The 27,518-nt window shown below is 43.1% G+C and overlaps 1 protein-coding gene across 4 annotated transcripts in view; it reads right to left on the reverse strand.

Moving 5' to 3' along the window:
- The window catches only part of BRAF (B-Raf proto-oncogene, serine/threonine kinase), a 116,501-nt gene that overhangs the window by 53,586 nt on the left and 35,397 nt on the right, over nt 1-27,518 (reverse strand). For 2 of the 4 annotated variants that reach the window (XM_044271702.1, XM_044271700.1), the window contains exons 3-12: nt 23,436-23,690; nt 23,101-23,204; nt 20,092-20,194; nt 17,382-17,530; nt 16,356-16,475; nt 9,527-9,677; nt 8,366-8,405; nt 5,975-6,094; nt 4,344-4,483; nt 4,143-4,260 (exon numbers count right to left, since the gene is read on the reverse strand). In XM_044271702.1, the coding sequence (XP_044127637.1) occupies nt 4,143-4,260; nt 4,344-4,483; nt 5,975-6,094; nt 8,366-8,405; nt 9,527-9,677; nt 16,356-16,475; nt 17,382-17,530; nt 20,092-20,194; nt 23,101-23,204; nt 23,436-23,690 (1,300 nt within the window). The remainder of the gene's footprint in view (nt 1-4,142; nt 4,261-4,343; nt 4,484-5,974; nt 6,095-8,365; nt 8,406-9,526; nt 9,678-16,355; nt 16,476-17,381; nt 17,531-20,091; nt 20,195-23,100; nt 23,205-23,435; nt 23,691-27,518) is intronic. The other 2 variants (XM_044271698.1, XM_044271699.1) reach the window with 1 other exon arrangement.

The following is a 27,518-nucleotide window of genomic DNA, read 5'->3' on the forward strand; positions in this document are numbered from 1 at the left end:
GACAATTTATGTGCTGCATGTGTGGACTTTAAGGTGCGCTGACGCGATATGACATTCTGTATTCATTTCGTTCACGTGAAGGAGATCATACACCAGGCTTGCAACAAGAACTGTTAATTTTGACGGAGCAGAAATTTAAAGACCTCGCCAGATAGTCAAATGCTGAGCCCATTGTCCAGTCTTTGAGCATCAAGGACCGAACATACCAAATTCTTGAGGTTACCCCTTTATGTTGCAGGTCTGCAGAGGTCAACACCAGTGGATATAACAGCGTTTACATCGGTCTTCGATCAGCACATTGTGGCTATCCCAGAGCTTTTTCCTACCTAATCGTGGAGAAAGGGGCACTGCAAGTACTCCTCTGGCCAGGCAGCAGTAACTCCATCACTTCTCGATACTGGCAGAACCTTAAGGGGTAGTCTGACTTTCCAAATCTTGACTTTGACACCTTTACTCTTGTAAAGATTCTGCAATTCTAAGTTTAAGAGGTACTGTCACCTGCTTCCCTGATGTTACTGGAGTTCATGCTAGCTCCAAACTACAGGTTTGTTAATCATGTTTCTCTGCATTTGTACCTAGAGCTGTATACCTTGCTACAGGCTCGACTGTTTCACACCCACATTTAGTTTATAGGGTGCCTTCCCACAATGAGCCAAGAGATAAGTAGGAACAGTTCATATCCTACAGCTGAATTGTGTTATCTTCCAACCTCTCCTCACAGACACCTTTCCAAGTGTGGAATGTTATTCAGTTTGCACCACTTTTTGAGATTTTGTGTTATTATTCTATGTGTCGTGGTCAGTTTTGCTCTGTGATTTGCAGACGTTCTGATGAGTGGCCCATCCAGGTGTGTCTATGACGAGATCAAGTACGCCAGTTTCCCAATATTAATCACCTGTCTTCCGGATAGGCCATCAATACCAGATGAGTAGAGGTCAAACCCCCGGCCCCCTTGCCGATTAGCAGTTTGAAGGGTCCACTGTGCTCGTGCAAGTGCTCTTCAATGTTTACCTGAAGTCTACATTGTTACAGTGGTGCAGGGCAAAATAAACTGCCTTCTTCCTCTCGATAATCACTTAATTTTTATCTCGATAAAAAAAAAAAAAAAAAAAAAAAAAATAGGTCACAACTCTGGTGGGCTGAATGTATGAACAGTATTCCAGACAATTCCGATTAATATACCACAGTCCAGTTTTTTTTCTTTAAAAAGAAGAACTTGCGCTCCATGCTCACAGAATTTGACAAATTTGACAGTTATCACCAGGCAGCCCTATTGCACAAAATCATCGACTAGTTCCAAAAAGGCTCCAGCAAACAATGGGTGGGATTGGAGAGCCTCATCTTACAATAGTTCCCACTTCAATACCTTGGGTCTTGCCAGATAGACCACCTCTGTCAGATTTTCCCTTTTCTGATGCACCACCTCATCTCATAGTGGGACAAATCTAGACCTAAAGGGAGAATTTTCCATACGTCTGCCCCAATGAGCCCTTTATTTAACTAACAACATAGCATTTCCCTATAAAATAGGAATCTTTCCTGGTATGAAAACCCTCTGATAATTGAAGGATCCGGCAGGTGATGACAGATTCCTCCCACGTCCCTTCTTTCTAAGCTTTGCTTGGGGTCTACACAGCTCTGCTTCACAGATTTTTCCACGTTATTTGCCTTTGAATTCCTTTTGCGGCAAATAACACTTCCTTCCCCTGCTACTTCTTTGCCTGCTAGGGGTATCTGCAAACAAGTCTGCATTCACTCAGACTTGGGAGGGAGAATCAGCTTCTCAAAGACAAGATAAAATCTTTTGCCAGTCTGACATACAAAATGCCTACTGCTTGCCATGCTCAGAAGATGATTTTCAATCCTTAATCCTTTCTTGGCAGTATTGTTGCCCTCAAATACTACACAGAATATATCCTACAGTCCCTGACACTTACTGTGAGTAATTGTACTGGCCACACCAGCATGTGGCGGTCTCGTTCTCTCATCCATCCTTGCTGGGAGGCCAGATTTAATATCTACAAATAGGCGACCCCCACCCCCCACCCCCAGAAGGCTTTGCTCTTGCTTATACCTGGACCTCTCTGATTAAAAAGGGCCTACTGCATCACTTTTTGACAGATTGACAAGATCTTGGAATGACCAGTCTAGTGACTCCCCTTCAACTGAACAGTGGAACAGTGAGATGATCTCTTGCATGGAATAGAGACAATCATTGCCGAGCATCGTGACAACTTAAATGCAGTCATGCACACCTGGCTCTTCTGGACCTCTTTCAAGAGTGGGCCGTTACCTGCTTCAGTTACATTAGCCGATTACTTCCTGTTGACCCTGTGATTTCTACAGCACAAGATGTGCTTTAACTGCAGACTGTCAGCTTTAATTTGAGGGTATTTACATCCAAATCAGGTGAACGGTGTAGGAATTACAACAGTTTGCATATGTGCCTCCCACTTGTTAAGGGACCAAAAGTAATGGGATATAATAACCATAAATCAAACTTTCACTTTTTAATACTTAGTTCCAAACCCTTTGCAGTCAAGTACAGCCTGAAGTCTGGAACGCATAGACATCACCAGACGCTGGGTTTCATCTCTGGTGATGCTCTGCCAGGCCTCTACTGCAACTGTCTTCAGTTCCTGCTTGTTCTTGGGGCATTTTCCCTTCAGTTTTGTCTTCAGCAAGTGAAATGCATGCTCAAATCGGATTCAGGTCAGGTGATTGACTTGGCCATTGCATAGCATTCCACTTCTTTCCCTTAAACTCTTTGGTTGCTTTTGCAGTATGCTTTGGGTCATTGTCCATCTGCACTGTGAAGCACCGTCCAATGAGTTCTGAAGCATTTGGCTGAATATGAGCAGATAATATTGCCCGAAACACTTCAGAATTCATCCTGCTGCTTTTGTCAGCAGTCACATCATCAATAAATACAAGAGAACCAGTTCCATTGGCAGCCATACATGCCCACGCCATGACACTACCACCACCATGCTTCACTGATGAGGTGGTATGCTTAGGATCATGAGCAGTTCCTTTCCTTCTCCTCACTCTGGTACAAGTTGATCTTGGTCTCATCTGTCCATAGGATGTTGTCCCAGAACTGTGAAGGCTTTTTTTAGATGTCGTTTGGCAAACTCTAATCTGGCCTTCCTGTTTTTGAGGCTCACCAATGGTTTACATCTTGTGGTGAACCCTCTGTATTCACTCTGGTGAAGTCTTCTCTTGATTGTTGACTTTGATACACATACACCTACCCCCTGCAGAGTGTTCTTGATCTAGCCAACTGTTGTGAAGGGCGTTTTCTTCACCAGGGACAGCTCTTTGGATCTCATCTTGAGAGTTGACAGCAACACAATCCAAATGCAAATAGCACACTTGAAATGAACTCTGGACCTTTTATCTGCTCATTGTAATTGGGATAATGAGGGAATAACACACACCTGGCCATGGAACAGCTGAGAAGCCAATTGTCCCATTACTTTTGGTCCCTTAACAAGTGGGAGGCACATATGCAAACTGTTGTAATTCCCACACCGTTCACCTGATTTGGATGTAAATACCCTCAAATTAAAGCTGAGTGTCTGCAGTTAAAGCACATCTTGTTCATTTCATTTCAAATCTATTGTGGTGGTGTATAGAGCCAAAAATGTTAGAATTGTGTCTAATGTCCCAATATTTATGGACCTGACTATTTCTATGCCTGGCCCGAGTCCTTCCCCTCAGATTGTAATTATTTTAGATGTTTTTTCTCTTCATTTCCCCATCTCTCAACGTGTTTTCATCTTTCATTGCTCTTTTTCTTCAGCTTCTGTTAGTTTTCACTTCTCTTGGCGTCTTGTGACATACTGTAGCTCCCTGCACAGAAGGTGGCCACAGCTTCGCTGTGCCGAAAATTAACTGTGACGGGATGGCAGCACTACAGTCTCAGAACCGTTGGGAGTTCTAGAGGAGAGCACCCCAATGATCAACGACGGGAATACCCCTTTAACAATGGAGGAAAAAAAATAGAACAGACATCCAATAACAACGCTATTCTTGCCCTGAAAAATAAAAACTGATCGACTAGACCAATTTAGAAGTCAATGGGATCAGAAATATTCCTACCAGTGCAGATGTAAACCTGTTAAACCTCATGTACCTACCATGCCACTTTCCCTTATACACAGTCCCAAAGGAACCAGATCCTATCCGTTGTCCGACTGTGATCTGCCCATCTGGGATTTCCCAGTCGTCACTGGAGTCTCTGCGTCCAAGTGTTTTCTACAAGAGATTCCAATCAGTCCAGCAGCCCCACTGGTTACCACAACATGGCCACTTCTTTTTTCATTTGCACGCAGACTCACCATCCGACTCCTGTCTTCTGTGGAGGAAGAGGATGACTTGCGCTCTCTCTGTTGACCGGGGGATTTTTGAAGAGCCTTAACATTTGTGAGGGATCCGGGCAAGGAAGCTGGAGGGGTAGCAGATAAGCCTGGGGTTGTGCCTGTCATCACAAAATAAAAATATAAGAATCAGAATAAAAAAAAAATAAAAAAAAAGAATTGATAAGGAAGATATAAAATAGGATGAATTAACAACTAGTAGGGGGTGGGGGTCTACTAAACCTGCATGTGTGATAGTACCTAGCAGACAATAATTGATCCTAAGCGGGAGACCCCCAGTCATCAGCTACTAGAAAAAAAACTGGCAGCAAGGGCGGGCAAGACTGGCTTAACATCAGGTGTTGCTGCCACCTTGTGGTAGGACTGGGCAGAATCTTTAAATGATGCAACGAAAAGTTCAACAACTTCATAACATACAATTTGTTTGCTTGCTGTCAGAGAACAGAGACAATCCCGATCATGTGATGAGCAATCTAGCTGTGTGTTAGCAGTATGTGATCATGGTGAGTTTTGCAGCCAGTAGACATAAATTGAAGTACAATTCAATAAAAGCAAGCAGAGGGTGTATTCTAGAGCTGCATAACTTTTCGTGACAAATACGTTTTGCAACTAAAAGACAAGACTCTGTCATGGCTGGCAGACTGCTCTTTATAGGAAGGTCATGCTACCTGGGGCAAGCGCTAGGTGTGAACTATGTAAAATAGCCATCCCTCTAGTCAATAGGTCAAGGGGTTGGCAAAGTTCTGCAGAACCACAGGATTCATTGGTGGGATCTCAGGGACACCTTGGACTGAGGTCTGGTAACTATAGCCAGTTTGCAATGCATGGGTACCATTCGCTGCGCAGGTAAGCGCAGCTGATAATAGGAGCTATACTTTGTGGTGGGGTGTAGTACAAATACATTTCTTGGTGGTGCTTGATTTCTAGTTTAGCGTTTGTGTACTGTCTATACTGATGACATCACCTGGCCACAAGGGCCCACTCCGGACTGTGGAATAAACCCGCTATCTGTACAGAAAACTGTTTAGAGTTCCACATTGGGGTCATTGTCCTACTGAAGCTTGGGGACCACCGATCAGATGTCCACATCTTCGGATACCCCGAAATGTCCATAGAGGTGCACCTAAGGGCTATGGATTGTAATGCTTCCCTGGGCATGCAGCCTACATTACAGTCCAACATTCAAATTATCACGGGACATACCAGTATGCACAATGGAAATACCGACAGTGATGACAAGTAACTCGGAAAGTTAGTGACAGAATAAAAAAGTGAAAATGCATTCTAGTAAAATGAAAGGTGAACGTGGTAATGTCAGATTACTCATGCAGGTGAATACAGCGGGAGTGTGTCTAATAATGCACTGTGTATAGGATACAAGAAAAGGCTAAAACACAAAACTACAGATTGTGCACACACAGTGAAAAGTAAGATCCAGCATCTCCTGTGTGCTGCACACATGTGCAAGATGTGGAGGCAGAGGAATAAACAGCACTAGATCAGGGGGTGACTGGAAACAATTTTAGGGGGTAAGTAAAAAAATAAATATACTAATAAAAAATAAATAAAATAAAAAAACACAGCCCAACTACCTCTGCAAACCGGGTCAGACTCAAAATCAAAGACTATTTCACTGGGGAGAGAATGGAGGAGTGGGCTGGGGTTCCGAGAGTGGTATTTCCGAAGGCAGCGGGCCGGCTGGACCTGGGGGGCTGCGGGAGAAACACAGGCGTAAAGAAGGCAAAAACAAAAAAATGGAGAATAGGGAGGGGGGGTTAGAGTAGAAAAGGGGATTAAAATGTAGTAGTGGAAAGGGGGGGGGGGGAGAAGAAGTTTGAGTGGGAGGGCAGAATTAACAAGACATAATTAGCAAAAAATTCCTAATAAACAGACATTAATATTTACAGTTTTTAATTGGGGTCAATTACTTTGTTATATATAAGCAAAGGGTTAGAAAAGACTGCATTTTGCGGAATTTAAGGGCAAGTCCGCATTTATTTTAAAAGTCCAATCCATTAAAAAAATATATATAATTAATTAATTACTTTGCAAATACAGTTTTGCATATACAACTTCTATGCAGACCTTTAAAGGGCATCGGTCAGCAGATTTGTACCTATGACACTGGCTGACATGTTACATGTGCACTTGGCAGCTGAAGGCATCTGTGTTGGTCCCATGTTCATATGTGCCCGCATAGCTGAGAAAAATGAAGTTTTAATATATGCAAATAAGCCTCTAGGAGCAACAAGGGCGTTGCCATTACACCTAGACGATCAGCTCTCGTTGCAACTTCCGCGTCTTCTGCACATTTTTTGTTTACAGTGCCAGGCAGTGAAAACATCTAAACTGCCTGGCCCTGTCAAAATGCAGAGGGCAGAGAGAAAGACAAATCTGCTGACAGATACCATATCAGTCTCCAGGACTACAGACTGACCTGCAGTCATAGTCATACTAGATGTTGCCATCATACATATGAAAAGCTGAAAGTCAAGAGTACACATGGAAGTAAAACATGACTATGGGATCAGACTACACATAGTTTGTTGTAGTCTGTTACCATGGAGACGCCTAGGTCTACATAGTTGTATATGCCAAACACTAGGAGATTTTTAATCTAGGTCAATTGCAAAGTTGGGTCATTTTTTTTTTTTACGGCGCAATGATGACAAATTGGTCGCCAAATATTACACACCCTTTAAAATTTACAATCAGTTGCTTGTTTCATTTGATTTTGGATAGGGCAAGCTACAACAGATATGGCCACCATACAGCTCCCAGCTTTCCCAGACTCTGAAAGCCAACCACACATCCGCCTCCTTCATAAAAGACTCTAAAACACATTTCATATTGAACAAGTTTTAAGACCGTCCTTGACCTGGCGGAAAGAAGACTTCTTCCTGACAGACAAGGAGCATCACTGTTGCCTAGCAACACTGCTAATAACGTCAAATTAATTCTTAAGGTTAGTTGTGCAACAAGACCTTTAGCTAGACAGATCGGCCTTGTGCGTCTGGGAAAACCGTAACAGTCCCTGGCAAACTTCCTCTGAGGGAGCTGTCACAGTGGCCACACCAACTGTCACCCTGCCTTTCTAAAAGAATAACCTGATGGCTCACCTAGTCTATTTTGTGGGGTAAATAAGGTGTAAAAATGTCTACTTCTGAACTAAGGAATTGGGTATAAAACAAAAAAAAGAAAAATTAAATGTAGGAATTTCTTTAAAAGGGATTAAATAGTAAATAATATGACCAGAATGGCAGGTATATGTTGGTTATGACTGGCAGGAAGTCTGGGAACCTAGACTAATGCAATGTTACATGATAAATCCTCTGATGTGCATCAGACCATGAGGACGCAGACAAAGACAATTCATTTAACAGCTAATGAAGAATATGCATGAGGAGGTGAATTCACGTGGGTTGTACAGATTTAGTTATAATTAAAGAGGAACGGTCCTCTCTCCTGACATATCTGGTTTAGGGAAATACTTTGATTCCTCATTAAGTAATTCTGAAACATCTCTCACAACTTTGTGTTGTGCCGTCCCTTGGTTCTTTCTCCTGGAAATATATGAATAAAGTGACAACCGGTCCTTGTTAAGGGTGCCTGCCTTATGCCACAACAGTGTATAGAGCACCAAAAAGAGAAAAAGGGTAGCACAACTGGCAATAAATTTAAACTTCATTATAATATCAGAGATTTTCTTCTCTGATATTATAATAAAGTTTATATTTATTGCCAGTTGTGCCAGCCTCTCTTTTTGGTGTTCATACTTGGCGTCTAAGCCTAGCACTCACTTTGTGAGGTATTTATTATTAGTGTCTAACAGTGTATAGCGATAAACCCTATTAAAAAAAAAAAAGATAATGGTAACACCCACTTGTCATACTACTCGTAGATTTCAAGGAGGATTAACAGAGGAATTCAGTGTTTAGAAAAATTTTCAGACAGAAATATCAGAAGAGCAGACAGGTCCTTACCTCCCTCACTGCGCTGAAGGCCCTGGTCACGGATTAAATCCTATAAGATATGTGAAAAAGATGCAGATGAATTCCTTGTGGTTCTAGAAAAGGTTCTTGAGCATTTCATAAGACTGAGGGGCAAATCCAGAAACAGAGGTGCAGTGGTTAGCTGAGCACAGAGGGTCCAGATCCCTAGACGCCCAACAAACATCTAATTTGGCTGGGGAAAATCGCCATCAGTGCCCATTTCTCAAAGCAGCAGCCACTGATTTATATGAGCACTGTGTAAGGCTTAAAGAGCACCCGTCGACAGGATCAATCCTATTCAACCAGGCATATACCCAGTAGGGTTGATCTTGCCATTTAAAATGAGACCGGACTGGTAAAAATTGGTTGCAATCTTCCATAGAGAAAATAATTTTATTCTTTATGCAGTTGAGGGCTTCAGTGCACCGAGAAGAAGGCCCTAGCCCTTTGGTTCACCTCATCTTTCGTGCACTGGCTAAGTGCACTTATACCCTCATTTGCGTACAGAATAAGTATTTTTCTCTAGAATGCCACAACCGATTTTCACAAGACATGGTGTTGTATAATTTTGATCAGCAAGATCAACCCCACCATCTGGTATGCCTGTATTAATAAGGTTGGTCCTGCTGACAGGTGCTCTTCCATTCCCCCTGAGGTAGCACTTCACAGAAACTCAGGGGGGAGGGGGGGTGTCCAGAATGGAGAACATTATTAATGTACTTATTATCAAAGAATCAAGAAGTAGTGACTGGTCAGAATGGAGAACCCCTTGAACATAAGTTGCTGGATAAACCATTTTTCATACTGCCAGAACCCCAGTGAGAAGTTAACCACAGGGGCTCTAATACTGGGACTCCATTTAAATGTATTACACCACCCATCTCCAACCAGTAGTTCTTCAGCTATAGCAAAACCACATCTCCTATCAAGAGCTGGATACCAATGAGAGAAGTCCCTCTAAAACAGCCACCAGACCCTGTTCTGTTGAGGACCCTCAATGGTGGATCTTGCTATTACCAGTGACTGAGCACGCCAACCTTTCCACCCAATTGTATATAATGTATTTATCGAAGCAGATGTCATGGTTAAGGTCACAACACAACCAATTATTGTTGGTTGAGGGCAATGCAGCAGTCCACAATGGCCACTTACATCAATGTTAACAGGCTCAATGGTGTTGATGTGAACATTGGGAGCAGATGACGACCGGTCTCGCTGGCCGAATTGGTTTCTGTGGTCTTCATCGGCAGGTCGGAATGGCTGGGGAATGGGAATGGACTTGGACGGAGAACTACTTGGGAGGCTAGAAGGGAAAAGAAGAAAAATTTACTGTGTTTAGACACCTAAAGAACAAAAACAAGGAAATGCACTAGTTCCTTCAGAAACCAAGACTGGAAATGACCCCTATATTTGTGGGGGTTTAAGGGGATATTAGGTATATCGTACCTACATTAAAGGGACCCGGTCACATTGAACATGGTGTCTGAGCTGCAGGTTACAGAGCTGGGAAGATTGATAGATAATTTTATGGGAAAAGATTCAATATAATTTGTACTTCAGTCATTTAAATTTCTTCACATTCTGGGCTTTGAAGTCAAGGAGGCGGTCCTATCAGCGGTTGACAGCTCTCTCTGTATACACAGTCAGAGGGGAGGACATCAATCACTGATATGACTTCAAAGCCCAGAATGTGCAGGAATTTAAGTGACTGACGTAAAAATTATATTGAACCTTTTCCCCAAAACTATACATCAATCTGCTCAGCTCCACCAGCTCTATAAACATGCTGCTGGCAGATTACACTGCATTTTCAAGGGGACAGGTTTCCTTTAATAGTCACACAGCCTTCGAGTTAAGGGAGACTTACCGAACAAAAAATCTCACCGCATCTGACTGCTTGACATTACAAGATTAAAGCCTCAGGCTGCACTACTGAAACAAAAACAGGTGTATAGTGGTCAAATATATCAATGTACCAAAATGTACGCACCCACGGCTATCATGACCACTGGTGCCTGGGTGAAAAGAAAAAGAAAAATCGCTACCAATTACCAGAAACCATGCCACACCTGTCCACAGCTGAGCTGCAAATCCAGGCACAACCTGCGCTCAGTGTGGCGCAGTTTTTGGAAAAAAAAAAGCTGTCATGTTTCTCCAATCCTGGAAATCCTATTTAGGTTTAATTCACTATTTTTCTTTGCTTTACAAAATGCAATTGCAGTGAAGGGATTCTTACAGGCAAGGCGCATTAGGAAAAAGTATGTAAGTTAGTTCTCATTTAGAAATGAGTGTATTATCTCTAGTGCCACCTATAGGTAGCTGCCATGTAAGTCAAAGAACTTGACTATACTCAGATTCATATTTCCCATATTTTTGGATTACAGATATTAGACAGGATAGGTCATCGATATCAGACCATTTTTTTGCACCCTCACCAATCAACCCAAATTGCAGCCCCCTTCTCTGAGCAGTACCCAGGTTACTGCAGCTCAGCTCCTACTCACTTGCCGGAAGCGGACTGATGGAGATTTTTTGGTAAGGATGTTCAATCCAACACGGAAAAACTATTTAAAGGGGTTTTCCACTTTTTACTATTACTGACCTGTCGACAGGATAAGTCATCAATATCAGATCGGCGAGGGTCCAACTCCCGGCACCCCCGCAGACCATTTGATTGCAGAGGTGGCAGCGGTCTTATGAGTGATGCCTTCTCTGCTCTGTTTACCTGCTAGCAGCAGTGGCGGGCAGTGTCATTACAAGTATGGCGTATCCAGTCACTTCAATAGGACAGATCCTTCCTGTTCACTTGAACAGACAGGAGCCATCCCATAAAAGTTTATGGGGACACCATACTTGTAATTACACTGACCCCCCCCCCACCCCCACCCCCCCCTGAACTGATACTGACCTACCCTGACGATTGGTCATCAATAGTAAAAAGCAGGCAACCCCTTGAATGAATTGGCAATTGATTTACAGGGTTAACAGGGTCGCACTGGCGAGACAACAAATGTCCTACTTTCAAGTCCAATAGAGCAACCTATGGGAAAACGAGAAGAAAAATTCTGTACCCAGAGCAAGTTGTGCTATAAACCCCCCACACACACACACAACAAACCCCTAACCCTGGCGCTAAAAACTGCAAGGACAAGACGCAGTAAAGCAGCAGCCTCAAGATGCAATTAAACTGAGGGCATGAAGTCCTAACTCCTGAGAACGGAGCAGGACAGAGCGCTGTGGCATGGAAGAGACTGCAATGGAGTACAGGCCCTTGTCAGCAACGTGAAACATGAGACACGGCTTTGCAGGTTGCACTGTCTAATGAAATAACGAGAGCAGGAACTCGAGCTGTCACTGTGACAAATTAGGACTCTGCTGCAATAATTCAAACTAAATCTGATCGGCCCCATAATGGCCGCACTTCATTACATCTGTCCTGGGGAAACTAACGGCTTCATGCTGAACAGAAAGAAAGGAAACTTCAGAAGAAAGTTTCAGAAAGGGGAAAGAATAAGGAAACAAAAGCAAGAGGGCTGTGTCTTCATCTGGATGTGCAAATATAATCCCCTTTAACCCCTTAAAAGGTGCAGTGATCAGCACCCGCCATCATTTTTGTAAACACTCATATTACCGATAAACCAGAAAGTTAGAAATAGTTTCTTAGAACTCTACATTTGGGCATTTTTTTTCTTTTATGCCCCCCGAAAACATATAAAAAAAGTCACAAAATTGGCATTACTATTCAGTTGGGAGAGGTCTCTACACACTGCCCAATAGTGTCAGATGGTGAAGGGACTCAGTCTACTGACAAGGGAACGCCTAGTTGCCAATGCATTCATGCCAGTGCAGCGTTCTGAGTCACAAGGATTCAGAAGTGTTCCTTCATGGGGAATGTAAGTATTCACTGAAGTAAGAGAGGCGATTGGTCCTCTTTAAAAGGGGGTTATGCTTTTCATTTCTACATCATATTGCACATGGCAATCTTTCTTAGAACCAGCCCTGTACCTCACATGGATCTCTGCATACAGTGCTCCAACAGTTCTGCTACATTTATTTCAAGCTGGCAGCTCGGGGTGTGTGTCCTTTCTGCTGCAGCTCCCTTCCTCTGTCACAGCTTCTAACAGTAAATTTGGCTGGTGGCAGTTAAAGGATGAAACCGAGCATGTGCTAGCACCTCAGCAGGTGGACGTGCGCATTGCTATGTAGATTAAAAGGTGTTCTCCAGGAATTAAGAAAATGAAAATACTTTAATATTACTTTATTAAACATATTCCCAAATAACTTTTATTAGTTATAATGGCTCGTTTTGTCTGGGGAGCAATCAGGGGAAATAAAATGGCCGCAGTCCTATTAGTACACACAAAACCTGTCCTAATCGCATAGGAGGACAAGATACTTCACAACACTGAGGTAAAGAGCTGCTTCATCCTCCTCTCTGCTTGTCGGGGGTTATGGTCCTGAACACAGTTTAATATCATCTTCAGCTGAATCGCTGTAGGAATGGAGTTCATGAGGAGACATGAAGTACAGAGAGGACAGACTGATAACGGAAGCTGTATACAAGAGCTTCTGCTCATTACCACATCCCCACCTCCTCTCTGTACTTCATGTCTCCTCATGGACTCAGATTCATCTGAAGATCTTATCTGTAGTCAGTATCATAATCCCTGACTAGCAGAGCAGAGAGGAGGATGAGACAGCTCTTTAGCTCAGTGTTGTGAAGTAACTGGTCTTGCTGTGTGATTAGGACAGGTTTTGTGTGTACTAATAGGACAATGGCCATTTTATTTCCCTCAATGATTGCTCCCCAGACAAAACGAGCCATTATAACTAATGAAAGGTATTTGGATATACATTTATAATAAAAGTAATATTCAAGTATTTATATTTTCTTCATTCCCAGAGAACCACTTTAAACACCAGGGGCACCATGATAATGGATAGCATTACAACTGGGTCATTTTTGTAACAAAGCAAAGTGCAAAAGTGAAATTTTGCATGCTGAATGATATTAAAATAATGGTGGTCACCCCTTAAACTACTTTCACATTAGCGGCAGGCTGTTCCGGCGGGTGAACAGCCTGCCGGATCCGCGCTGCCACTAGTGCACGCGTGCCGCCGGAAGTCCGCTCCGGCCCCATTCACTATAATGCGGGTGGGCTGGAGGTCTAGCAGCAGGGCAGAAAACATGCAGAGAGGAGGCCAGAACAAAACTACGACGTGTCATGTTTGTAGTAGTTTTATTTCGGGCGCCTCTTGGCAGGTTTGTCGCAGCTTTATTCCAGCCGCCTCTTCGCATGTTTCCCATGCTGCAGCCGGACCTCAGCCCCGTCCCCATTATAGTGAATGGGGCTGGAGCGGACGTCCGGCGGCACACATGCACTAGCAGCAGCACGGATCAGTCAGGCTGTTCACCCACCGGAAAAGCCTGCCGATAATGAGAAAGTAGCATTCACATATCCGTAAGTGTTTTACCAGCTGCAAATTATGGATCCGCAAAACATGGATACCGGCCCGTGTGCGTTCCACATTTTGCAGACCACATATGGTCAGCCCTATGATAGAAATGCCTTATCTTATCCACATCTTTTGCACCCGTTCCGCAAAATTGTGGAACCGCTGCGGATAGAGAATGGATCCTAATAGCGATCCGTTTTTGCTTTTCATAAACTTTCTAGAAAGAGAAAAATAAATCTCTTGAGCTGTACTATGAGCTACATGAGGACAGACTGCGCACATGATGTGCCAATATCCTAGAGCCTCCCAAACACTACTTGTGATCTGTCAACTAAGGATTGTAATTCTCAATCTCAACTGCAAAATCGGAGGAGAAACCCAACAGACAGGGCTTGAAAATTCGGTACATCGGATTCAAAGCTGTGAGATTTGCATTTTGTATTAGTATCTCTATCCAACCCTTTAAGGATCTGAAATACAGACCCCATAGGGACACTGTACGCTGATGTCATCACTAGAGTTGTGGTATATTCATAGGAGCCTTTTTTTCCCACAGTTCTGTAACATTTTTGTAAAGCGACATACTTTTGTAACTGTAGGAAAACTGTCAAAAAAAAGTCTCATTTAAATATAAAACAAGAGATCGCCTGTATAGAGCATGTATGGCCAACACGAGTTGAATCTAGATTTGCATTAATAAATTTGCATTTCATCTGAAGTTGATCTTTACAAACCACAGCCTGCCGAGCCAGGTGCACACAAGCCGGGATTACAGGAGCGGCAGCAGCTGAAAGGGATCAATCGCTTCACAGTTTACACACTACACAGATGTACAAGAAAAAAACCAAACCACAAACTAAACAAAAGGGGGAAGCAGAACAATGAGAACAGAGTTTTATTATTCCATTTTTAAAGGGGTTTTCCAGGACTTAATTCTGATGACATATCCTCAGGATATAATTTAACTCCTAGACAACCCCTTTAAATGTTGGTAAAGTTCTAACGCTGGCGATACTTATAACTTGCACGCATAAAAAAAAAAAAAAAACACAATGCCATGATGGTGATGGGGGTGACGATTTCCCTGGGGATTAGGCATGCTGAAAATCAAAAAGCCCAATTCTTCTTTCCGACATCTGTCAGGAAACAACACATAGGGACGTTGACCCCATACATGGTAGGCAGAACCGAGAAGTTTTGATAAACAGACTGTATGAAGTACTATTCTTTCCATCAAAACTACAGAAACCATGAAGGAAGCCAAAATAAGTCAACAGGGTCCATTGTTGGTCTACCAGTCAAAAGTGGCACTGCTTGCTGGTTTCTGTTATGATCAAAATATCAAAATTTAGAATGCAGATGTGAACAGGGCTTTATACAGCTAAGCAATCCTGGGACTGGCCAAAACTTAGCTTAGGTGTGCACTCATCTAAAGGGCTCTTTCAGACGAGAGCATCCTGTGTGGTAATCACATTCCCTGTGCGTGTGTGACTTCCCATTAAGGACACTGCTCATTTCTCAGCAGCGCACAGCATTCTAGTGATTTATAATGCTGTGTGTCCCTGCATGACCTGTATCTACTGAATTAAAATGACATAATGCTGTCAATATAGTTCTGTAAAAGTCCAGTATATATAAATTATAAACCAGTATAATGCAGTGTGCCATTGCGAAGTGATCAACGTCCATAACGGGGAATCACGCTCACACACTGAATGGGATTCCTGCACAGGACAGGCTAGTCTGAAATTAGCCTAAGGGTTAAGTTATATGGTCAAGTGTAAAAGGGCTGCCGTGGTTGGAATTTAGTCCTCCATGTCACACAAGGATGGCTCAAGTCTGCTCTCCATTCTGGCTACTAAAATGGGGTCCAAAGCGGGAGACCCCTTTTGTCTTTAGCAGAGAACTCCTACTTTACATGCCATGTTGCACAGAGCCATAATACACCATCCACAGTAGTTTATGGGCAATATTGTACTTCTGTATGCCTCCAATTTCCCATATCCGTCTCTCTGTAAAACAGTATTAATGGAGGCATTTAAGCTCAGCTTTATACCCTTCAGACATGCAAGATGGACCTTCAGTTCTGGAACATTCAAAGTAAGTCAGCGGGACGAGTATGGGGTCAAGGTGAAATTTCAGTTTTAACTCCGGGTTCACAAGATTATTTCTTTTTTTCACAAGGATTAGAGAAAAGCCAACATTTACACAGCTCTATTAACAGATCACAGCTCAGCCGATAGCCAGGAATAATCCCAAATTATACAACAGCAGCCAGGCTTGTGACAGATTAGACGTAACAGTATTTCCAGCTCATTGCCTTTTTGGCTGCTCCTTATATTAAGACAGCAGAATTATTTAAGATGCGCAAGGAGCACTTTGTAAAATAAACACTGGCAGCTGCAAAAAGGGAGGATGGCTGCCACACAGAATCATGGTGGTCCGAGACCCCCCCAAAAGGAGACAGGGTAGATCCGCCAATTATCTATGCCTTATATTCTAAAAGAACACGGTCAAACCTTACCCGCTGATATCTGGAGGGGGTGAGTGTGAGTAGCATTCAACAGCAGGGGTGACCTCCTCAAAAGGACCTTCATCCTGAGATATTGGGTGATGTTCAAAGAACTTTGAGACAAATAGCAAACTGAGAGACAAAACAAAATGAAGAGACTCAACTAAGTTGTGGAAAATCACTGGGTATCCTGAATTGTAATGTAACATGGAATCAGCATAAATCTAAATTGACAGAGGTAAGTGATCAAACTCTGGCTGCCTCTAGTCACCACTAGGGGAAGTGCAGGTGCTTACTGCATACCATAGTGTTATTGAGTACAGTGTGTGAAACCTACTCCAAGCTCCCTCTAGTGGTAGCAGCAGCCAGTCAGAATTCTATCATTTAAAGGGCATGTCAGCAGACTTGCCTACGAAACTGGCTGACCTGTTGCATGTGCACTTGGCAGCTGAGGGCATCAGTGTAGGTCATAAATTCATATGTGCCCGCATTGCTAATAAAAAATGTTTTAATATATGCAAATGAGCCTCTAGCTCTGCTCTCCCAGCAACTGCTGTGACCTCTGCACTTTGATTGACAGAGCCATGCATTGAAAATGTCATCACACCTGGCAGTGTTAAAGTGAAGAGGGCGCGGCAGTTCCAGAGACAGAGTTGAGCCTCTAGGTGTAATGGCAACGCCCCCGTTGCTCCTAGAGTCTCATTTGCTTACATTAAAACCTTTTTCTCAGCAATGCGGGCACATATGAACATGGGACCAACACCGATGCCTTCAGCTGCCAAGCGCACATGTAACAGATCAGCCAGTTTTATAGAGACAAATCTGCTGACAGATGCCCTTTAACTGTCTATGCAGGTGATTTGGAGCTCTGACCATTACAAAGATACTATGAATCAGCACAGAATTTGAAACAAAAAAAAAAAAAAAAAGAAGAAAAGAAAAATTTTGTTAGCGTCTCTTCCATGCTAACAAATAGAAAGAAAATAAAAAGAACTTTGAGCCGTCACTGGCAGCAGCATGCTCCTCCTAGTGACTTACTCTAGTCGATCGTAGTTGACACACATGAGTGGCACCTCTGTGCTGCATCGCTGGTGGAACTTGTACCCGCATGTCTGGCAGCGGAAACCCTGGAATAGCAGCTTCCGGCAAAAGTCACAGAATGCTAAAGTGAAGAAGGTTTTCCGTACCTTAAAAATAAAAAAAATGGTATGGTAGCGCTTAATGGCAGCATGAAACAGCACCACAGCCCAAAGACAGTGGATAACACAGCCACATGACTTCGCTACTGAGGCAACATTACTGCTGTTAAGTCAGGTAAAGCATTTAATAAAAGGGGTTGTGTCATCTCAGACAATTGGGGCATATTGCTAGGATATGCTTACATTGCCTTTTAGGTGTGGGTCCCACCGCTGGGACCCGCACCTATATTGGGAACGGAGCCGGCAAAGTGGTGGCTGGAGAAATCCAGTCCAGCCACCACCAAGCACTCTCGCCGCTGAAGTGAATGGGAGCACACCACGCATGACCGGCCACCACTCTCATTCACTTCAATGGGCTTTACAGAATTAGCCGAGCCTGCACTTTGCTATGTTCGGCGTTCCCCATAAAGAATTCCATAGAACCTGGTAGACAGTTACTGTAATTTTGGCTTTAAAGGGCTTTTCCAAGATTTTAATACTGAAGATCTATCCTCTGGATTTGCCCTCAGTGTCTGATCGGTGGGAGTTTGACACCCGCCCGCTGATCAGCTGTTTGAGAAGGCAGCAACGCTCTTATGAGTGCCGTAGCCTACTCTCACTTTTCCCTAGGCCAGTGACAACACGTTCATGTGTCATATGGCCTAGGCACAGCTCAGCCCTATAGAGCTGCGATAGAAAGCACAACCACAATACAATGTACAGTGGTGTGCTTGGTAAGCGGCCAGAAGGCTGCGGCAATCACAGGAACTCTGATGCCTTCTGAAACAGCTGATCAGAGGGGGGTCCTGGGTGTTTAATAGGTCATCAATATTAAGATCACGGAAAACCATTTTAAAAAGGTGTTGTCTGCCCATTAAAATGTTCTGTAAACACACTTTGAATGTTTCCAAATTCCAATTGAATAAAATAGTAATATTCGGCTTGCCTATCCCTCCACTTCTGCCCCAATGTTTCCCGAGTCAAACAGCAGTCTCTGTACTTTGTTGCTCCTCAAGAAACGGATATGTGACCACTCAGACAATGACTAAGCAGTAACATGCCTGTGTCGAAAGGGACCAGGAAGTAGAGTCCAGTGAGGGACTCGAGAAGCACTGGAATAAGAATAGATCAGATTGTAATACTCACCTCACCATATTTTAATGTTTTAAATGGAACCAGTTACCTACAAAATGCACCGTCTGCATGACCATAGATGTCTTTATCTTGTAACTAAAGTTAGTTTTGTCTTTGCTGTCTGATGTACCTAATCCCTGCAAAAAAGACTGGAAATTAGGGTTTTGAAGTTAAGGGGGCAGTGGCTTTTTCTCTTCAAGTCAAGCTCTGCGCCCCTTTTCCTGCCCCTTAGCGTTTGATTGATGGCCCTTGTTTACTTGTCATGTTGGATTCCATCCCGAAATCTCACGCACACTCCATGTCCTCGTCATTCCTGCATCTTGTTCCCCGCTGCTGTGTGCTTGTGGCTCAATGTTTGGTGAGGCGGCGTCTGCACATTGAGCAGCTGAAATCAAGCCCACAGCAGTAGGGAAAAATACGCGGAAATGACAATGACAGCGCATTTGCGAGATTTTGGGCTATCAATCAAATGCTTAGGGGGTGAAAAGGGGGGTGGGGGCACGGCGAGCTTGACCTGAAGGAAGACTGCCACTGCCCCTTGACTTCAAGACCCCAATTCACATACCGCCTGAGGGGGGAGGGAATAAAGGTTTTTTTTGTGATTAGGTACGTCAGGCAGCAAAGAAACCAACTTTACGAGATGAAGACATCTGTAAGGTAATGCGGGTGGTTTAATGTGCGTTTTCTAAGTGACAGGTTCACTTTAACCCCGAGTGATCTGTGCAGGGTTTGTTCAAGCACAAAAGAACAATACTGTTGCGAGCGGCTGTTGCTTAAGCCCCCTTTACAATTCTCAATTCAGCAGACGATTGTCGGGAAGCGTTCCATCCCAACAACTGCCTACTTGTCAGTGGAGAAGACCGCTGCTATAACATGTAGCAATCTCCTCCACAGTATGGGAAGGTGCAATCACTAACGCCAATGCTCGTCCACATACAGAATCATTGTTTGCCGGCAGCAGAGCACAGTTTAGACGACATGATCTGCTGCTGGAAAATGATTTAGATTACCGCACCAACCATCCTATAGGCCTATGAATGGGTATTCAGCAGCAGTTTTATATTCTGCCCGACCATCAGGCAGTGTAAAGCACTCTGTGCGGCTGCATAGGGAGGACTGCTTCTGAGGCCTCTTAGACCACAACTGATCTACAGCAGCCATCTTAGTCTTGTTTTAAAGCCAATAACCTTGTCTAGTCATGATCTAGCCTAAATTCCAGGAGGGTGAAGTGAGAGCTGCATTTCCTGCACTTGCAGCTTACACTTCACCTATGTGGAGAAGGAGGGGGGCTATAAGCAGGCAGCATCTAGGGAGAGGAGGCGGCCAAGAGAACAAACAACCAAACAGAAAAAAGGAACAAACCGTATTAGACACTTCAATGGTAAACCTCCATTGATCTGTATTATACGCATTACACATGCCACCATTGTACTTACAAAGTTATGGGTAGTGAGGGGTACGTTCTCAAGAACTTCTACGTGCAGCTCCTCCCCGGTCAGCCAGCTGATGTCCGTGTCCCACCCGATAGGCTTCTTTTCCCTGTTGAGATAAAGTAGAAGTTTTATACATGTGCAAGACACACATTGCTTATCTACTAAATAAATTATACATTTATAATAGAGGAGGGTCCTGGAGGTCGCCTGTGATCAGTCTGGGAAGCTGAGGTGGCATCTACATATGGCAGGAGTCCAAACCAGCTCCTATTTTGATCCTAGAGTATCATTTGAATATATTAAAACATCATTTTCCTCAGCAATGCAGGCACATATGAACATGGGACCAACACAGATGTCTTCAGCTGCCAAGCGCACATGTAGCCAGTGTCATAGGTGCAAATCTGCTGACAGATGCTCTTTTAGGCCTTCTTTATTCACTTTTTTTTTTTTAAGGATGTTTAATGGTAGTTACAAAAAAACTAAACAGTTAATTCAAGCAACTTCTATACATAGTGTTTTTATTTTGTTATGCATTTTTTTCTGGTGCTTTTCACATTCTCATTGGATGTAAAAAAAGGAATCCTAACTAACCCCAAAAAGGTCACAACCCAAAAAACACTTTGGGGGAGATTTACCAACTTGTCTGCAGTGAGAATCTGTGGCACGAATAGGTTTACTATTCTTTTTTGGACTTCCTCAAAAGGGATGAGACTTAGTAAGAAATGGCTATGGCCTAAGATGACTTTTTGCACCAAAAATATGGCACAATTCTGGGGTAAAAAAAAAGCCTGAGCCCCTGTGATAAATCTGGTGCAGGTCAAGGCAGTCCGCCTACGTTTATCTACAGGAACTGGGAAACCTGGGCCACTGTATGTAGCAGGTTTTAGATTTCACTACAGACTTTAACTCCTTAAGGACATAGCCTTATTTCACCTTAAGGACCAGGCCGTTTTTTGCAAATCTGACCAGTGTCACTTTGTGGTGATAACTTTAACGCTTTGACTTATCCAGGCCATTCTGAGATTGTATTTTCGTCACATATTGTACTTCATGACGCTGGTAAAATGAAGTAAAAAAAAATAATTTATTTATAAAAAAAAAAAAAATACCAAATTTAGCAAAAATTAAGTAAAAAATTGCAAATTTCCAAGTTTCAATTTCTCTACTTCTATAATACATAGTAATACCTCCAAAAATAGTTATTACTTTACATTCCCCATATGTCTACTTCAAGTTTGGATCATTTTGGGAATAACATTTTATTTTTTGGGGATGTTACAAGACTTAGAAGTTTAGAAGCAAATCTTGAAATTTTTCAAAAACCCAATTTTCAGGGACCAGTTCAGGTCTGAAGTCACTTTGGGAGGCTTACATAATAGAAACCACCCAAAAATGACCCCATCTAAGAAACTACACCCCTCAAGGTATTCAAAACTGATTTTACAAACGTTAACCCTTTAGGCGTTCCACAAGAATTAATGGAAAATAGAGATACAATTTCAAAAATTTCACTTTTTTGGCAGATTTTCCATTTTAATATTTTTTTCCAGTTACAAAGCAAGGATTAACAGCCAAACAAAACTTAATATTTATGGCCCCGATTCTGTAGTTTACAGAAACACTCCATATATGGTCGTAAACTACTGTACGGGCACACGGCAGGGCGCAGAAGGAAAGGCATGCCATACGGTTTTTGGAAGGCAGATTTTGCTGGACAGTTTTTTTTTTTTTTACATAATTTCCTATTTGAAGCCCCCCTGATGCACCCCTAGAGTAGAAACTCCAAAAAAAAAAAAGTGACCCCATTTTAGAAACTACGGGATAGGGTGGAAGTTTTGTTGGTACTAGTTTAGGTATATCCGTAAAGAATAAATCAAGGCAACTGGACATACTGTAGATTTCTTGAAAACGTTTCACTCGTTCTTCCAACGAAGTTTCTAAATTCTGAGTGACTGTACAAGAATTCTCTGTACAGTCACTCAGAATGGAGAAAGCTCGTTGGAAGAACGAGTGAAACGTTTTCAAGAAATCTACAGTACGTCCAGTTGCTTTGATTTATTCTTTACAGATATACCATGACCTGGATAAATGAGAACCTTCACATACATACTAGTTTAGGGTACATATGATTTTTGGTTGCTCTATATTACACTTTTTGTGAGGCAAGATAACAAGAAATAGCTGTTTTGACACAGTTTTTATTTTTTGTTATTTACAACATTCACCTGACAGGTTAGATCATGTGGTATTTTATAGACTAGGTTGTCACGGATGCAGAGATACCCAATATGTATACTTTTATTTATGTAAGTTTTACACAATGATTTCATTTTTGAAGCAAAAAATGAATAAATCATGTTTTAGTATTTCCATAGTCTGAGAGCCATAATTTTTTCAGTTTTTGGGCGATTACCTTGGGTAGGGTATGATTTTTGCGGGGTGAGATGACGGTTTTATTGGCACCATTTTGGGGTGCATGTGACTTTTTGATAGTTTGCCATTACACTTTTTGTGATGTAAGGTGACAAAAATGGTTTATTTAGCACAGTTTTTATTTTTTATTTTTTTACGGTGTTTATCTGAAGAGTTAGGTCATTTAGGATATTTTTATAGAGCCAGTCGATACGGACGCGGCGATACCTAATATGTATACTTTAACAGCTTTTTTAAAGCAAAAGAAAAAATGATGTTTTAGTGTCTCCATATTCTGAGCCATAGCTTTTTTATTTTTTGGGCGATTGTCTCAGGTAGGGGCTCATTTTTTGCGGGATAAGGTGACGGTTAGATTGCCGCCGCCCCCCCCCCCCCCCCCCGGGCATTTAGCCGAGGTGCCTGCTCAATAATTTGATCAGGCAGCGGTGATCAGAAATGTACAGGGCGTACTTAAGTACCAGGACATAAGGGCGTACCTTTACGCCCTGTGTCCTGAAGAGGTTAATGTAACATCTGGCCACTGCGCTTTTTCATCCAGCCTTGGGCAAATGAATTGCTTGTAATAGAAACCCTTACCCATCTTGGATCCTGTACACCGCACAGCATTCTGGGATAAGACCTCGCATCATTAGTGCCTTCTTTAGACTGTCCCGTACGGTCACGCCACATCTAGCTGGTACCTGGAAAGACAAACAAATTCCTCACTACCTTGTCATGTCTGCAAACATGGATAATGTGAAGAGGTGGCATCATCCACTGGAGCTAGTCATGGTCAAGAGCTGCAGTTTAGGACCCTAGTGATTGGCCACCATGGTTTTATTCTTACAGCACTGTGAGTTCTCCAGACCAAGGTCTTCTGCTATGCTGGCCATATGACTAGAAAGCAGGTTTGAAGGCAGAGGAACACTCACCACTGTGCGCTGCTTGTTAGGTAGGAAGACTCTAACGATAGGTTTCTGAGGAGATTTAGGGTTCATTCGGGAAAAATCGGAGGGGTTCTGTAGGACGGATAAAGATGAAGGAGCTAGAGATAGGCTGGAGGGGACTGATGAAAGAGTCATTTCTGAAGATAAGGAAGAAGAGTCCGTTCCATTCCCCATTGACTCCAGTAACTGTTGCTCCCTCTGCTGGAGGGCATCAAGTTTGCTTGTGTACTCTTCATAAGCCTGAGATGGGAGCAAAAACAAATGTAATGCATAACACCTGTTAATTTAATGTGAAATGACAAAACCATCACCAATACTAAAAGTAGCAAGGTAAAATGGAGAGAAAGGCTGCAAGAATATTCCTATCTTTAACCCCTTAAAAGGGTATTCTCATCTCAGACAATGGAGGCATATCGCTAGGATATGCCCCCATTGTCTGATAGGTGCGGGTCCCACCGCTGGAACACGCACCTACAACGAGAACGAAGCGGGGAGCACTGTGGCTGGAGGACCCTGGATTTCCCAAGGTCCGTCCACCACCAAGCACTGCTCCCATAGAAGGGAATGGGAGCACACCACGCATGTGCGGCCCATGCTCCCATTCATTTCTATAGGGCAGACGGCAATAGCAGAGCCAGTGCTCGGCTATTTTCGGCGGCCCCATAGAAATAAATAGAGGGCGGCTGCGCATGCGCAGTGCGCCCTTTGTTCATTTCCTGGCTCCGTTCTCATTGTAGGTGCAGGTCCCAGCAGTGGGACCCGCACCTATCAGACACCTATCCTTTACTTCGTCCCCGCGACGTCCCATTTAGTATTCGGCGCAAGCGCAGTGAGTGAAGGACACGCTCCTGCTGCCTGCGCAATCCCTTTTAGTATTTGGCGCAGGCGCACTGTGCTGAATACTAAAACGGGAATGTGCAGGATTTATTGGATGAAGGGGAGGAGAACTCGCCAGTCAAATCAACTGGACCTGGGCGTGCCAAAGGGAGAGTAGACCAAGCCTCTAGGTGCTGAAGTAACGCCCTAATAGCACCTAGAGGCTCATTAGCATATTTGTTAAAGTCTTTAATTAACAGAACGTCAGCAGACAAGGAGTTATAAAGCATACTGTTATGTACTGCTGACATTAGCACATCGCAGCTACATAACATTATTTCTCATGACAAAACTCTTTAAAAGTGTTTGAGACTTTTTTTTTTTTACTAAACCGGTGGGGTACGCAGCCTCCTCTCTGCTTTTCCTAGGCCAGTGCAACACGGTCATCGATCACGTGGCCTATTTGGGCCATTTAAGTGGACAGAGCTGAGCTGCGATACCAAGCACAGCCACTATACAATGTACGGCTTTCTCTGGAGGACCCGTTCTGACCTGCATTACATAGACGATCCATTGACGTGAACTGGCTCTGTGTAATGCTTTATTTTGCCTGTGGTGGCGGTGCAGGGATGTTGGACATTCACCACTAGATTCCCCCACAGGCATCTAGGGGTTTCCGGCAGCGAAAGACTCTCAAAAGACACTTCTAACAAGCCGAAATGTCCTTTATGGGGACAGTAAACCTGCAGCCTGCATTTCTATTTATGGTAAAGCCAAGTCCATTGTCCCCAGTTATGATTTATGTCACTCATCCAGAACCTCTCATATGGGTTCTGGAACAGATGCTTTTAGAAAGATTTGAGGTGTAATGGCCCTTTAAATCCACGGTAAAACAGTGGACTAGGTGGGAGGTGAGCAGTCAACGGGCCGCTTGGCCAAGCTGTCAGGGGAGATAGTAAAGCTAAAGGATAAGGCAGAACTGTTTGGGAAGCTCCGGAGTTTACACAATGCAGAGAAAGAAACCAGAGGAGAAATCCTGGACTCGTAACGGCTTTCAGGACCGGAGGTAGGGTAAACAGGGTTTAAGAGCAGTCACTTAAAAGAAATACGGTGGCCCCATGAGACGCAATAGCCTCAGGATACAATATATTCAATTGCAATGGTCTTTCCAGGGCCATCGTATGGTGAAACTAGACAACATACAACGTCTCAGATCCAGCCAGTCAGCATGGCCATTTCTAGGGGCTCATGCACACAACAGTATTTTGCGTTCAATATACTGGCCGTTTTTTTAGTTCAGTATGCGGTACATATACTGAACCATTCATTTCAATGGTTCAGCAAAAAAAATAAAAAAACTGAAGTGTCTCCGTGTGCATTCGGTTTCAGTATTTCCGTATTTCTGTACCGTGAAAAGATAAAACATGTCCTATTCTTGTCCGCAAATCACGGTGCTTGGCTCCATTCAAGTCAATGGGTCCGCAAAAAAAACAGAACACATACGGAAATGCATCCGTATCTGTTCCGTTTTTGCTGAACCATCTATTGAAAATGTTATGCCGAGCCCAATTTTTTCTATGTAATTACTGTATACTGTATGTGGCATACGGAAAAACGGAACAGAAAAACGGAACAGAAAAACGGAAAGGAAACAAAAAAAAAAAAAAATGGAACAACGGATCCGTAAAAAACAGACTGCAAAACAATGAAAAAAGCCATACGGTCCTGTGCATGAGCCCTAAGGGGAAACACCAGTATTGGTAGTTTTTCTTTACAGTACAGTGCAGTACTACATCTCGTGTACTGCCATCTGTCTGTGCCGGGATGAACTTCTCCTTCTGACATCAGGCAAGGGTGGCTCCATACAATTTTTCTGGTATATTGTATGCATTTTACAGGACCCTGAAGAAGCTCCCGTCCTCAATAGAAAATTATCTACTATTTGCCATATGTAAGGAGTTGGTTTATCTGTCTTCGTTCTGCTTATTTTCTCTTTTTCCCTTATCTCTTGAATGACATTTTCAGGCTTTGGAACCAATTATTAGTTTTCCATAGTGTTAGGGTGCATTCATATGACCGTATTTTTGGTCCGCATCCGACCCGCATTTTTATTGCAGATAGGATGCGAACCCATAGGATACAAAGAAAGGTTGCTGTCCGCATCCGTATGTAGCTCGTATGTTAAAAAAAAAAAAAAAAAAAAAAACACACCACACATGCAACACGGATGTCACACAGACGTCATGCGCATTTTTTTTGAAAGAGGCCTCAAAAGAGTTATCTAGTAGCATTTTGATCCCGTGCAGCGGCCACAACAGGATCACATGCCAAAACTAGCTTGGAGCTAGAACCTGTAGCGCATGTGTGAATCTAAATGTCTCTAATGCTGCGGCAAGAGATTTAGACTCATAACAAATAACCTGACCCAAGAGAGAGTCAGAAGAGCCACCCCAGGAATGCACATCCGACAATGAATATTAAAATGTATATAAAGTTTATTAGACACACAAACAGACACACATTAAAATTGTAAAAGGATTGGGCGAAAATATTCCGTGTGTCGGCCGAACTTACCATTCTCAACGTAGGGCCAGTTTTGGAGACTAGCTGCAATGGTTTCAACATACTATGGTTGTCCCAGAATCTAGAATAATGTATCTTGAGGGAACAAATGTACTACAGATCTATCCGCCGCTCCACCATTATTGTACAGCGAAAGTCAGGCAGAGGGTTACAGTCAGGTTATGAAATGAAATGGTGAAAGAAGGGCGAGGAAAATCGGGATGAAGGAAGCTAGCGGAGGAGACATTTGCATTTACATGCAGCGATCTCCTCCAGAGATGGGGAGGAGCGATCGCTAATGCCATTGCCCTTTCCCATAACGACTTGTTTCCCGGAAGCAGATAGTGTTTACACAGCACGATCTGCTGTCGGGAAACAAGGATTTTTGCATTCGCACAAACAATCCAATTAGTAATCAGCGGCACATTTACACCGCCAGACCATGGCTAATGAGCGTTACTATGAACGCTCGTTAGCGATGATCTATGCAATTCTAAGGCTGTCTAAAGGACTCTTTAGTGTGGTCTTCCATAAGGCATTGGTCTGCAAAGCTAAAAAAACTCTCAGAATGCTATGAGTTGCAGGTTGCAGACTACTGCACTTGGGTTTCATATTCAGACTGATGAACCCCCACTGATATGGAACGTGCCCTAATACATAGATGCTGTCTCATCACATACAAGGCTTTTA

Source organism: Bufo gargarizans, chromosome 11 (assembly GCF_014858855.1).
Source record: "Bufo gargarizans isolate SCDJY-AF-19 chromosome 11, ASM1485885v1, whole genome shotgun sequence".
Lineage (NCBI taxonomy): Eukaryota > Metazoa > Chordata > Amphibia > Anura > Bufonidae > Bufo > Bufo gargarizans.